Genomic DNA, 12,601 nt, shown 5'->3' with positions numbered 1-12,601 from the left:
CTTGTTCAACCAAGGTCCATAAAGATGAAGCCCGTGACAAATGAAAAATACCATGGAGTAGTTTGTGCATATGACCAGGATGAGAAACACCAAAGCAACGACCATATTTCTATAATAGAGCACAAAAACTCCTGCGTTATTCTGTAAGTTTTGTCTTGTGAAATATCCCAGTCTTACCCTTGGTCCCATACTATCAACCATCCAATGTTGAAACACAGGTTAAGGCACCAGCTGATAAAGAAGCCATAAGGCAGTACAGAGGGGCTGCAGTAGACATAGCCATAACCGTTTCTAAGATACAAGCACAGTTATTTTGTGTTATTTACAGTGGTCTCATGAATGAGGTCAATCCATACATCACAAATCTGTTAGAAAAAAAAGCACAACTGACTAAGCTATTGTTGCAAAGCTGAATGTATCAGGCTGCTACATAAAAAAACAGAATTGATTAAAACAAGTCTGAAAATGAAGAATCCACTATATGTTAAGTGTCATTTTGTATTGTTCTTAAAAAACATTGTTTCTTACTTTCTGCAGAGTCCAGTGACAATGTAGATAACAAGTGCTGTCAACCACACATAGATGACGCTCCAGATGTTGAAGGTCCACCCGGAGGGCGTGAGCTGGGTGTCGAACACTGCTGAGACGTTGGCTGTTGTCGTCGTATAAGGTCCTATGTGGATAGATCCAACTGTACTTAAGAGGTACAAGACAGAGTAATAGCATATCAAGTTAGATTTTAACTTACCAACTCCCACCACAGATAGTCCATTGAACACCAAACTGACCATATATCCAGCAACCGCCACGAGTATCGCTGCAAGGCGTCCAGCATTATGCTCTCCCATTGTGACTGGCTGTATCAGAAAGGTGGAAAGTTTGCACAGATTTGTTGTTTCACGGAATACCTCCGGCTTTTTTTGTTTCCAGAGGCCTGATTTGGTTTTGCTTTCAACATTTATATTGCACACACTCACATTTAAGATAAGAAAACTTTGGCCATTGCTGCTAGATTAAAGATTGATGAAGTGAAAGAAACGTACCGTACTACGCTCCTCCTTGTGCTCTTGTGATGTAGGCTCAACAATAAGTGCAGAAGAGAGAGAAGTCCAACAGTTTTATAGAAAAGCAAGTTGTGTAACAGAAAGACTTTATGGCCCTGGAAAGCCTCACGTGCACCCCTTATCTTAGACATATAGCACTGCAGCGAACCATAAAACCCAACTGTTTTTTCCTGTGTTTAAGGATGAGTGGCACATAAAATTTGATTAATCAGTACATGAATTATATCAGGTTATATCCAATCCACAAACGTTGACCACGATTGTTTTGTTAGAGTTCATGAGCGCAAAATGACTAGTCTTTAGTAATATACCCTCACGTGCACATAAATAATTACCTTGTGATGGCAAAGGTTACCTGATATAATTTCTAGTTGTGGAATAGAATTAGTTGTGTCTTTCAGAATATTGTAAAAGCCGTCATTTGTGAAATAAGATCCTTGTGATCCTATTCCTGAAGCCTTTTTATTGATGGTGAACTAGCAACTAGTTATTGTTTACATTGCAGTCACAGTAAGCCATAGCTCCATGAAAGCTCTGAAACATGCTTATATTATCATTCCAGTGAAGATATGAACTATTTAAAGTGTACACATTCCCCCTTTCATTGTATTGAAACCAAAATAATCAGGTACAGGGCCTTTAAACAACATCTTTAATTTAACTGAAAACATGAACAATAATTGTAGCTTTCAATCTGAATGTGTTGCTTTAATTTTCTTGATTTCATCTTGGTGTGTTTTCTCATTGGTCAAAATAAAAAAATAGGAACACAAATTTGCAAAACATGTTTTCATTTATTTACAACTTTAAAAAAAATAGAAAATGTAATGATTCGTAGTCAATAACATTTTACAGCGTTTCTTTGAAGATTACAAGTTTATATGGTTTTATAGATGGGTTGTATCACACTATCATTGCTGTGGCTTTGCTCTGCCCAACCAGATCTGGGAAGCTAAGCAGGGAAGGGCCTGGTCGGTATTTGGATGGGAGACCGTTGAATTTGAATGGGGTGAATGTGGTGTGTGAGGGAGTGGTTGGTGGTGGTCCGAGGGGTCGATGGCGCAGACTGGTTGCCTCGCTTCCGTTAGTCTACCCCAGGGCAGCTGTGGAATACAACAGTAGCTTACCACCACAGGGTATGGAGTGAATAAATAATGATGACAGTGTAGCGCTTTGAGAAACTTGGTAATACAGGTTTGTTAAGCGCATTACAAGTGTATAACTCTGCTGGTAACATCATCACTTAAAAATCTTTTTCTGCTTCTTCGCTATCTCCATAGGTGACATGTCTTCTTCTGCATCTTTGTAGAGGGGGTTCCTGTAGTGTCTCCAGATGACCAGGGCTATCCTCAATGCACACAGGCAGCAGCCCACACCAAGTAAAGCAGCTAGAGGATCCAAAAAAACTTAGTCTCTGGAGAATATAAGAACATGTAAGATACATATAAATTCATCCTCTCACCGATAAAGGTATTATTGCGAGATGGGGCAGCTGCATCGTAGTTTTTAGTGAAAACCCCACTCAGGGCCCAGATGACAGATGGGTAAATGCTCAGGATGTATCGGACATGCCTCTCGAGAAGCCAGTTTTCAAGGACAAACCTGAAACGTACACACAGACATTCATTTATCTTAATTCGCACCTTTTACTGTTGTAGGTGAACGCCTTATGGGGGTGAAATGTACCCTGGGCAATAAATGATTTCATACGACTCAAATCTACAACTTTATTGCTTACTATTGGGTCATTTAAAACATGCGTAAGACTTACCATGAACATAATACCACTACAAGAATAGAAAGAGTTGTTGTTGAAGCATCACTTTGGGACATCTTTGCCTCATTGACCAGAACAACATTCAGGTTCACCAGAGATGCAATGGTCGTCCATGTTGCATATATGGCAATTCCATTCTGAACCTGAGAAAAAAAATAGGTTTTATTTATGAAATACGTAAAGTAATAGATATCGGAGGTATTTGTCCCAACACTAACCAGTACACGGGTGAGGTACAGATCAACTTTGTGGTACTTTCTTAGCCAAGCTCCATAAGAGTGAAGGCCAAGGCAAGAAAAGGCTATCATCATGTAATTGGTTATGGCAATGAAGATGAGGAAGATCAGTGCAGGGATCATCAAACTGAAAAATACCAAGGTCCAGATATCACTATTATTCTTTTCATTTTTTTCTCTTAAAACTGAATGTTAAAAATGCAATCTTACCTCCTGTCCCACAAGAACAGCCATCCAACATTGAAGCTTAAGTTTAGACACCAAGCTGCAAAAAATGCGCGTGGCAGAACCGCTGGGCTGCAGTACACATAACCGTAGGAATTCCTGGAGGTGGAGATAGTTTATGTTAATATGTAATAAATCAGCTTACACATTGATCAATATAAGAGCCACTGACTTTCTAAAAATCCCGGAGAGGATATAGACCAACATTGCGGCCATAAATGCATAAATGATCCCCCAGATTGCAAATGTCCAGCCATCCGGTGTGATTTGTGTTGTGTACTCATCTGAAATATTACCAGTTTGCTGCAAAAATGGAGCTGAAGAGAGACAACCAATCAGTCAGGTTATAACAATATGAGAATAGTCACATGTTTATATTTTATACTTACATCCTCCAGTTGATGCTAGAGCAGTAAAAATCATAGTGACAATGAAGAAAAGCAGTGACAGCACGATTCCAATTAGAACACCTACATTGTGTTTGGCCATTTTAGAAATGTAGGAGATACAAATGGCTTTATCCCAGTGCTAAAGAAGGTAGTGTAGCAAAAGTGGCAAAGAAGCTTGTGTTGCTGAGGAGGGGCCTACAACTGATTAAAAAGACTCAGTTGTGTAAGTCCAAGGATTTTATGACTCTGGCACGTGTATCTTCTATAACCGCAGGACTCTTTTTCCATGTGACGTTATCCTTAGTGTTGAATAAAAGACAATGACAGCCTATGAATGGGTGTCTGATAATACATAATATCATTATGTTGTAGACTTTAGCCCAGCTACTGGTTTGACAACAACTCACGTTACAAAACAACTTGCCTACAGATGGGCTTTGGGTTTAACCTTATATCACCTTACAGTGTGTGTCAGGACAATGCTCTCTCTCTCTCTCTCTTTCTCTCTCTCTCTCTCTCTCTCTCTCTCTCTCTCTCTCTATATATACATATATATATATATATATATATATATATATATATATATATATATATATATATATATATATATATATATATATATACACTGCTCACAAAAACTTACCATTTACCATTTACACTCAAAAAACACACTGTAACTCCAAGTCAGTCAAATTTCTGGGATATCAGACTGTCCAGTTAGGAAGCCACGCTTATTGTGAATCAATTTCACTTGGTGTTGTGGAAATTTAACAGACAACAGGTGGAAATGAGAGGCAATTAGCAAGATCACTCCAAAAGAGGAATGGTTTTGCAGGTGGTGACCACACACCATTTCCCTGTCTTCATCCTTTGTACTGTATTTTTGGAACACTTTTGCATTTGTCCAGTGTTCTCACTACTAGAGGTATCATGAGGAGCATCTACAACCCACAGAAGCTGCTCAGGGAGTGATGCTCATCCAAAATGGCACGTCCATTCGTGCTGTGGCAAGAAGGTTTGCTGTGTCTCCCAGCGCAGTGTCCAGAGCATGGAGGAGATACCAGGAGACAGGCCAGTACACCAGGAGACCTGGGGGGGCCGACCGAGGTCAACAACCCAGCAGCAGGACCGCTCTCTGCTCATTTGTGCACGGAGAAACAGGAGAAGCACTGCCCGAGCCCTACAAAATGACCTCCAGAGGGCCACAAATGTGCATGTTGGTCCTCAAACGGTCAGAAACCGACTCCATGAGGGGGGTATGAGGGCCCAACGTCCACAAGTTGGGCCGGTGCTTACTGCCCAACACCGTGCAGCCCGATTGGCATTTGCCCGAGAACACAGTGATTGGCAGATTGGCCAATGGTGCCCTGTGCTCTTCACGGATGAGAGCAGGTTCACCCTGAGCACATGTGACAGACGTGACAGAGTCTGGAGACGCCCTGGAGAACGTTCTGCTGCTGCAACATCATCCAGCATGACCGGTTTGGTGGTGGGTCAGTGATGGTCTGGGGAGGCATTTCATTGGAGGGTCGCACAGCCCTCCATGTGCTAGCCAGAGGTTCCCTGACAGGCATTGGGGACCGGGATGAGATCCTCAGACCTATTGTAAGACCATATGCTGGTGCTGTGGGCCCTGGGTTCCTTCTGATGCCTGATAATGCCAGGCCACATGTGGCAAGAGTGTGTCAGCAGTTCCTGCATGATGAAGGTACTGATGTTATGGACTGGCCTGCCCGTTCCCCAGACTTAAATCCAATGGAGCACATCTGGGACATCATGTCTCGGTCCATCCATCAATGCCACGTCGCACCACAGACTGTCCAGGAGTTGACTGATGCTCTAATCCAGGTCTGGGAGGAGATCCCTCAGGAGGACATCCGTGGTCTCATCAGGAGCATGCCCAGGCGTTGTAGGGAGTGCATTCAGGCACGTGGAGGCCACACACACTACTGAGGATGATACAGACTCGTTTGGAGGAATTTCTACAGAATTTGGATCAACCAGTGACCTGATTTGTCACTTTGATTTTGACTATAATTTTGGATCCAGACCTCCAGGGGCTGAGAATTTGATTTTCATTTATCATTCTTATGTTATTTTGTTCTCAACACATTGCCCTACACTATGAATAAAGATTTTCATCCGAAAAATCGAATTGATTGACATCTAGGATGTGTTTTTTGAGTGTGCCCTAAGTTTTTGTGAGCAGTATATATAAAATAAACACAAGTTTACACCATTAAAAGTCACAAAAATGTTTATTAAAAAACACAACTTTGAAAAACTGTTCAACACAAATATTCAACGTTATGAACTCAAGCTGTGAGTTTGGAGTCACTCAAACCAACATGTTCATCGTTCTTTGAAAGAGCAGTGTTACCAGTGCGCTCGTCGCTGCGTGTTTTTTGGGCCCTGTCGCTGCAGCTGTGGACAGTACTTGCGCGTGTGCGCTTGGTCCCCGGTGGCCTCGCAGATGGGACAGGTGTAGCTCCACAGGATGGGACACACCACTCTTCCATCATCTGCCTTCAGCTTGTGCGAGCGGTAGACCCTGGCCGTCTCTCCGTTTTGTTTGCAGAAGCGACAGAAGTCAGAAGGACTTCCGTTCAGGCTGTTGTCCGATATGCTGCTGACTGAGCTGGTGCTGTCTTTGCGCGCTTGTGGGGGGGCAGCTTGAGCCCGTCTCTTTTGGATCTCCCAGCGCTCCGCATCTGGCACGTCCCGCAGTCTCAGAAGCAGTTTGCCCAGGTTCATGTAGTCGTGCCACATGTCAAAACAATCCGGTCCAGAGCAGCGTTGGCCAGAAAAGACGTCTCTCTGTGTAGATGCCATTTTTGGATTCCAGGTGTTCGTTCTGCCCGTTCTGATCTAACCCTCATATTTATACCAAGGACTAATGGCCCAAATGTATCAAAGTAGGGTCTATTCCCGAAGGTCACACTAGGTCATCCAGGTGTCCCTATCAGAAGGCTTTTCATCTCTTTTTGCGCCGTGTCGGAGCGGCGCCACTGCTGACCATCATAGATCAACCCATAGTCTCTTATTTTAGTCAAGGGACATGGCTTATCGACATCATTGATTGTTGCAATTGTCCCTGCGTCTGAAGGTTTGAGGCGCCAAGGCATCAGACGAAGTTGATGTCAGAGTGTGTCAGGCGCGTGCCCCCACATCATCCCAAAAGTGTGCCAACCGAAACTGCAACAATATAGGCTACGACTGATTCCCTGATTTCCAGTCACATCAAACGATCTGCTGTGGCTAAAAATATTACGCCTGCAATCTTAAATAGTTTACTTCACTATGTTGCCGAAAAAACAGACAAAAAGACACAGCGCTCTGTCTTTAGGCCTATACTTATAGGCTTCAGATTTCCCGGTGCTGCGATGTGCGCAGCGCACTGAAGCTGTGCAAGACTTAATGACTCTGAATAATGACACACAAACAAATGCGGCTTTCTGAATAATTACCTTATGTTTAAACTATAAATAATAGTTCATATAATTTAATTTTTAATTTAATAATTTAATTAAAGCAATTCAGCCTAAAAAGCTGTCATGATTCAAACTCTGGTTTTGGTAGATTTGATGCCCATTTGAAATTCCTGGAGAAGTTACACCCCTCTTATTTCCTTTCTTTTTTTTCTTTCTTGGCCTATATTAATAGGAAATTAGGAATGTGAGAAACAGCGTTGTAAATATGCGTGGGCGTTGTGGTTTGTGCCATAGACTAAAGTGCGCCAGTGGTGCGTATGCCTTGTCGATGCGCATGCGTAAAGCATTACCGGCGGCCTAGCACAGAAGGGGATTAAGGAGCCCAATTTGACAGGTCAGATAAGAAATACGCGTTTTATTGAAATTGTGTCATTTGAATATAATCAAATACAAAGTTATTCCAGTTGTGTAAATTTGGATGTGTGTGTGTTTGGTCGTTTTGGCTCGCCTTTACGCAGCCTTTTCTTTGCTGCAGCTAGCACATAGCTGCTCAACCGCTACTACGTATTCGCTTTGGTTGTGGATGAAGCCTGACCTGAATTGCTAATTCTTTCTTCTTTCACATCTATGTTTTATCCTGCTGCGTCATGTGTAAAGTATGTAAACGGATCTGCTGTAGGCGACAATACTGCAGCTGTATCCCACCTTAGGTAACACCCGGAGCTAGCTAGCAAGCTAAAGGCAAGACCCAAGACACTCCTATAAAGCTTTGTGTATGAGTACCATGGTCTTGTTTTGAGGTAGCTTGTGATGCCTTTATTATGACAGAGAGTGTCTTATTATTGACCCCATGACTGATTGCTCTTCAAACTGGGATGAATTCATATCTGCCTAAACAGTCTCACTTGTGCCTGACATCTCGATACGTTTTGTGTTTTCAGACTACACCATGAGCCAAGGTAAAGACAATGCACGTCTCAAGAGCTACAAGAACAAATCTCTCAACACAGATGAGATGAGAAGGAGGAGGGAAGAGGAAGGCTTGCAGCTTCGTAAGCAAAAAAAAGATGAACAAGTAAGAAAATAGCAGATTGATGGTTGTTCTACTGCATGAGACCTGTACAACACAAACTTTCTTCCTTTAAACACGGCGATTAATGATTGTATAACCTTCCAGCTATTCAAGAGGAGAAACGTTGCCACAGTGGAAGACGATGGCATCTTCGAGGACGATGGTATGGCTGACAGCGGGTACCTGGAGTCTCAGGCCAACAACTTGGACCCACTTACGGTCAGAACAAAAGCTACCGATAACCCCCATCTTTCTCATCACGCTCACTGCTTTTTAACAATGTTGTGATTCTTCTGTCTTGAACAGGGTGGGGTGATTTCTGAGGATATGATTCAGATGATTTTCTCCTCTTCTCCCGAGCAGCAACTTATTGGTACCCAGCGATTTCGGAAACTGCTGTCTAAAGGTAATAACGTTAACTGGGCTTGTGTTTTAGTTTATACCGAATAATGTTTAATAAAGCCTGTATCTGTTTCTAATCACACCTTTTTTATCAGGCTTTGCTTAACGTTTATCTATTGTCATTGTCATTTTATTTGTGTTTAACAGAACCAAACCCGCCCATTGATGAAGTCATTGCCACTTCTGGTGTGGTGGAGCGATTTGTGGAATTCTTGAAAAGAAAAGAAAACTGTACATTGCAGGTAGCTGACATTCATGCTTGGTCCTTTGGTAAAAGACAATATATACCGTATTAAAACGGTTTTGTTTTGTTGTTTCAGTTTGAGGCAGCCTGGGTCTTGACAAACATTGCATCTGGTACATCCCACCAAACACGAGTGGTCATTCAGGCAGGGGCTGTACCTATTTTTATAGAGATGCTCGGCTCTGATTTTGAAGATGTACAAGAACAGGTAAGAAACATCTGCATTTTCAAAATATGTATTGCTTGTAATGCTGTAACAATGTGAAAACATCTGCTCATTTCTTTGTAGGCTGTGTGGGCATTAGGAAACATTGCAGGCGATAGCACTGAATGCAGAGACTTTGTCATTGACTGCAATATTCTGCCTTCCCTAGTGAAGTAAGTTAAAAATATACTATAGATTTCACATTAGCCACATAAAACACATTTAAAAGCTGCATTATCTATAAACAATAAGGTACAAATCACTTTTAAAACACCCTGGAAAAAAAGTTTCTCTTTGATTAATAAAGCTGGTGGCTTAAAATGGTATGGTATGCACTGACGCCGCGAATGGAAAGCTTTTTACTCTTGCAATCAATATAATCCGCCATGTTTGACATCATGACATCCCTATTTCAGTCACCTACAGCATGTATACAGTAGATTGACACATTGTACAATTTAAAGGATGGATTTGATGAGCCTGGTGTATATTACTTGTTGCAGATTACTGGCCAAACAGAATCGTCTAACAATGATGAGAAATGCTGTGTGGGCGCTGTCAAACCTGTGCCGAGGGAAGAATCCACCTCCAGATTTTTCCAAGGTGATTGATTAAACAGAATATTGGGAAAACTGCAATTCTCCGATCTTTTTCTTATATTTATTTTTACTATCATGTTGCAGGTGTCTCCTTGCCTCAGTGTACTTTCTTGGTTGCTGTTTGTCAATGACACTGACATACTGGCTGACGCGTGTTGGGCTCTCTCTTACCTTTCCGATGGTCCTAATGACAAAATTCAAGCTGTTATTGACTCAGGAGTCTGTCGCAGGCTGGTGGAGTTGCTCATGTATGGACTTTTAATTATAAAAGAACTAAATCCATGCTTTTTTTTTACTTATAGTTTTAATGTTTGATACGTTTGTTTCCTTTCAGGCACTCGGACTATAAAGTTGTGTCTCCAGCTTTGCGGGCAGTTGGAAACATAGTAACTGGAGATGACTTGCAGACACAGGTAACAAAGATTTGATGAAACTTTGACTTTGGTTTGTTTTTCTGCCTTGTTTTTTTCAAGTGTTTTTAATCTGCTTGACAGGTTATACTGAACTGTTCAGCTCTTCAGTCTCTCCTTCACCTTCTGGCAAGTCCCAAGGAGTCTATCAAAAAAGAGGCTTGTTGGACAATCTCCAATATCACAGCAGGGAACCGAGCTCAAATACAGGTTTGTTCTATTCATCAGCCCATATTCATTTGACAATTGATTCCATCTGGGACGAAAATGTGTATTTGTTTTTTTTTTCTTTTTAACTAACGTGTGACTATTTTTGTGCATCAACATCAGATGGTCATAGATGCAGGGCTCCTACCTCCTCTTATTAACATTCTGCAAGTAGCAGAGTTTCGTACTCGAAAGGAGGCTGCGTGGGCCATCACCAATGCCACCTCTGGAGGCTCAGCTGAACAGATAAGGTAAACCGCTTCTTACATGTTCTGATTATATAGTTGACCATGATGTTTTTCATAAAAATGAACATTAACATTAAGTGTGTTCATTTTCACAGACATCTAGTTGAACTGGGCTCGATTAAACCACTGTGCGACCTGCTCACACTAATGGACTCTAAAATTGTGCAAGTGGCCCTCAACGGCTTAGAGAACATTCTGCGACTGGGAGAACTGGAGGCAAAAAGAGGAGGAGGCATCAACCCGTACTGTGCACCGATCGAGGAGGCTTATGGTACTAAGACTATTCACATTTTTACAGAATACAAACGGGTATTTACTCAGGATATTGCTGCCAAACTTTGAACACGCCTATCCCTGCAGCTTAGTGAGACTCGTATGTTTATAACATTGACACACAGTAGGAGTGATGTTGTACTCAAGCTCACTGCTTGACTCTCGTGATGATCAGATTGTGTAACTGCTGCAAACAGCGCTTTGTTTCTCTTCTTCGTATGTTCAGTTAGATACAGCACTGCAGACCGCCAACAGACAATGCTATTCTCTATTGTAGTGTGTCGAGCTGGTTTCTGTCCGAGACATAATAGATCTCCAATTCACCATCTCTACCATTCACTCAGAACTACATATTATGATATGACTTTATTCTTTTTACATATGAAGAACATTGGGTTTGTTAAATATTTGCTGTTGATTTTCTATTGTAGGTTTGGACAAACTGGAGTTTCTTCAGGGCCATGAGAACCAGGAGATCTATCAGAAAGCCTTTGACCTGATCGAGCGCTATTTCAACACTGACGATGAGGACCCGTCACTGGCCCCAGCTGTGGACCTGCAGCAGCAGCAGTTCCTTTTCCAGCAGTGTGAAGCACCAATGGAAGGCTTTCAACTATAATGCTAAATGCTCCTTATGTGCTCCTCATTCCAACGTCCTTTCTGCTAATTTGTCTCAGAGCCCACTGCCGTGTTCTGGGGCAGCCAAAAGCATAGGATCAACTTCTTCCTCTTATTGTCTGAGATGCATCATGCGACGTCTCAGTGCCATGGAAACACTGGAGCACATGAGTACATCCCATGTGGGTCACGTTCTGCAGTTGTCAGCCAGTCCGTACAGGTTCATTCATCATTCACGTGTGGAGAACAAGCATGTCTCCTATGTCCTGTCCCACCCTGGTCGTAGAGCCTACCATTTCCTCGTAGTGACTGTGACACCTGGGCCTTTCCATGACCAGATGTGTGCTTTTCAGATCCTCAGCTCATCTTTCCTCAACACGCCACCTCTTTGGTTCTGAAGGAATCACCTTTTACCTTTTGTTTGATTGTGGGAGTCACTTGGACTTTACTGCTTGTCTTTTTGAAGCATTAACAACTCACTAGACAACATGGACTAATCGTATTGGCCTCACTCTGTGAACTCCTTAATCCTAACCTAAAATACTGGACTGACTCCGAGACACTGAACAAGTTTGACCGTGGTCATTGACTGAAACATTGCCAGTCCCAAGTCATCTTCAAAAGGCACTTAACAGTTTAATCTGGGGTGAACCCCGTGTCCTTTCAACCATGGGACAAATGGTTGCTTTTGGACAAATTAAGAAATTATGCCACAGGGGGGCAAAGTGGCTCTTTGCTGCCTCTCATGGATCTCACATCATGCATTCCGTTATGAAGTAGTGAGACTTTTCAGCTACTGTGGTCCATTCAAAGAGTTTGACTGCTTCCTGTCGCTGATATGTGAAAGCCCAGAGAATGGGAATTTGAGTCTTCCCTTGCACTGAGACAATTTGGACTTGGACAAAAGAGACTTATACCCTGACATGTGTCGAGCAGTGGATCATCCTTTTTTTAATCTTCGTATCATTTCATTTTCTGCACTTTAGTTCCGAGTGTTTGCCTGCTCATTGAGAATATTCCTACTTACTATTTAATTTGTGGATTATATAGGCTCTCTCTTCTCAGGTTTAGAGAGGTGCAGCCTATGATCTGTGGCCCCTCTAGTATGAAAGGGATTAAATATATTTTACAGTTTGCCCTTCGAGCAAGGACATCCCATGTAAACTGAAACTTGGCACTTCGTTACAATCAACCAAATCAG

At 42.2% G+C, this 12,601-nt stretch overlaps 1 protein-coding gene across 1 annotated transcript; it reads left to right on the top strand.

Annotated features, from left to right (window-relative positions):
* Positions 1–7,428: 7,428 nt before the first annotated feature.
* On the top strand, positions 7,429–11,973 carry kpna1 (karyopherin alpha 1 (importin alpha 5)). Its single transcript, XM_079576049.1, has 14 exons — positions 7,429–7,516; positions 8,064–8,197; positions 8,300–8,413; positions 8,501–8,600; positions 8,744–8,838; positions 8,917–9,048; positions 9,130–9,218; positions 9,549–9,648; positions 9,729–9,892; positions 9,979–10,057; positions 10,139–10,264; positions 10,385–10,512; positions 10,605–10,780; positions 11,214–11,973. Exons 2-14 carry the CDS (start codon positions 8,072–8,074, stop codon positions 11,399–11,401), a joined length of 1,617 nt encoding a protein of 538 aa, XP_079432175.1. The 5' UTR covers positions 7,429–7,516; positions 8,064–8,071; the 3' UTR covers positions 11,402–11,973.
* The last annotated feature ends 628 nt before the right edge of the window (positions 11,974–12,601 follow it).

The sequence above is a fragment of the Gobius niger genome (genome assembly GCF_951799975.1).
Source record: "Gobius niger genome assembly, chromosome: 18".
Classification (NCBI taxonomy): Eukaryota; Metazoa; Chordata; class Actinopteri; order Gobiiformes; family Gobiidae; genus Gobius; species Gobius niger.
This window is presented reverse-complemented; position numbering and strand designations above follow the sequence as displayed.